The following is a 1,728-nucleotide window of genomic DNA, read 5'->3' as shown; positions in this document are numbered from 1 at the left end:
AGGGTAAGTAATTTTTTTTGTTTTGATATTATTTTTATAATATTTTTTAAGATCATAAAAATAAATTTTAAAAAATATCAGTGTATATTTTTGTAAAGGATAATTTTATGATTTTTTTGACTCATGTGGACCCAACGCGCATGGATAATTCAGTTTTTTTTTTTAGTTATTTCATATTAGAGAGAGTAAAAAAAAGCTATATATTATATTTATTAACTATCCTTTCGAAGATAGAAAAGAAAAAGGATTGTATATGAATACTGCATAGTAAAACACATTAAGCTAATTAAACGTATTCTTCATATGATCAAATTTTTAACATAATCCAAATATAGAATATAACAACATGTTTTTTGATGTGAAGGTTAAACATAACAAATATCATAGTTTAGTCTCTGTATAACACAACAACGATGTGAGCTCATTAATTTTGATAGAAACAATGCAGATTTGAAAAGATTCAATAAGGAGACAAAAATCCCAAAATGTTAGAAAATGAAAAATTAATCTTAAAAATTGGGGGATGATTTACGAATAAAAAGAAGACCTAATTGGATCAGAACCTGAAATTGGGGGACGATTTTTTTGAATTTCTCACAGCGAATTTGTGTCAAATCCTCCATTTTTTGCAGATTCACTCATCCATCTAGACGGCAATAAGAATTTGCTTGTCGTCTAGGAGGCTCTGGTGGAGTTGGAACACAAATCATTCAAGTACACACACAATATCATATATCTCTTTTCTTTGCTTTTAATGACTCTTCTCTAGTTCTTAAAAAACTACCCTTTTTTGATCTGAGGCAGCTAGCAAAGCATGTTTTCGGGGCGTCGAAAGTGGCTGCAACCGCAAGCACAGCTAAGCTTGAGTTGTTGAAAAGGTTGGGAGTTGATTGGATTATTGATTACACAAAGGAGAATGTTGAGGAAATTCAAGAGAAATTTGATGTAGTGTATGATACAGTTGGTAAGTTTATTAAGTTTTTCTGAAGTTTTGTTTAAGTTTCAAAGCTAAAAATCTATTGAATAAAAAACAGGATAAGTTGAACAAGGTTTAAAAGTAGTGAAAGAAGGTGGGAAGGTTGTGTCAATATCTAAGCCAGCAGTTGGAGCAATATTTTATGGTTTGAGTTCAAGTGGTATTACTTTGGAGAAATTGGAACCTTACTTGGAGAATGGTAAGGTTAAGGCAGTGATTGATCCCAAAAGCTTATTCTCTTTTGCCAATACTATGGAGGCTTTTGCTTATCTTGAGACTTCTAGAGCCACTGGAAAGGTTGTCATTTATCCCATTCCATAAATGGTTGGGTCTTTTTTGGCTTTAAAGTCTATATTTAGTGTGGTGTTACTCGTTACTGTTTTATCTGAATAAAAACAATTGGTGATCATGTTGTAAATTGTAATTCTGTGAGTGTAAATTCATGGACGATTATTTTTTATATATATATTTTTAATTTCTAGAGTTATAGTTGTGATTATATATAGAGTTGAAATATGCTAAATATCAGTTCAAATATTAACAGGATTTGTTTTATTATTATTTTATTATATATAAATAATATTTTATTATTTTATTAAATAAAAATAAAAAGTCACCCATGAATTTCTCATAAACCAAGAATTTCAGTTATATAGGCACACTTTATATAGAATAGATATAAGTAAATACTATTTTGGATCTTGTATTTTGTAAAAGTTATTAATTAGACACTCTATTTTCTTAAATGATAA

At 28.8% G+C, this 1,728-nt stretch overlaps 1 protein-coding gene across 1 annotated transcript; it reads left to right on the top strand.

The window, feature by feature from the left end:
• Window positions 1-346: 346 nt before the first annotated feature.
• LOC133031556 (2-methylene-furan-3-one reductase-like) lies at window positions 347-1,297 on the top strand. The gene is made up of 3 exons (XM_061105087.1): window positions 347-364; window positions 805-964; window positions 1,050-1,297. Exons 1-3 carry the CDS (start codon window positions 347-349, stop codon window positions 1,295-1,297), a joined length of 426 nt encoding a protein of 141 aa, XP_060961070.1.
• The last annotated feature ends 431 nt before the right edge of the window (window positions 1,298-1,728 follow it).

Source organism: Cannabis sativa, chromosome 9, assembly GCF_029168945.1.
Source record: "Cannabis sativa cultivar Pink pepper isolate KNU-18-1 chromosome 9, ASM2916894v1, whole genome shotgun sequence".
Taxonomy (NCBI): Eukaryota; Viridiplantae; Streptophyta; class Magnoliopsida; order Rosales; family Cannabaceae; genus Cannabis; species Cannabis sativa.
This window is presented reverse-complemented; position numbering and strand designations above follow the sequence as displayed.

Coding starts and splice junctions, on each gene's coding strand:
- LOC133031556 (XM_061105087.1), top strand. Junction 965..1,049: donor TGTAGTGTATGATACAGTTG/GTAAGTTTATTA, acceptor AAGTTGAACAAG/GTTTAAAAGTAGTGAAAGAA.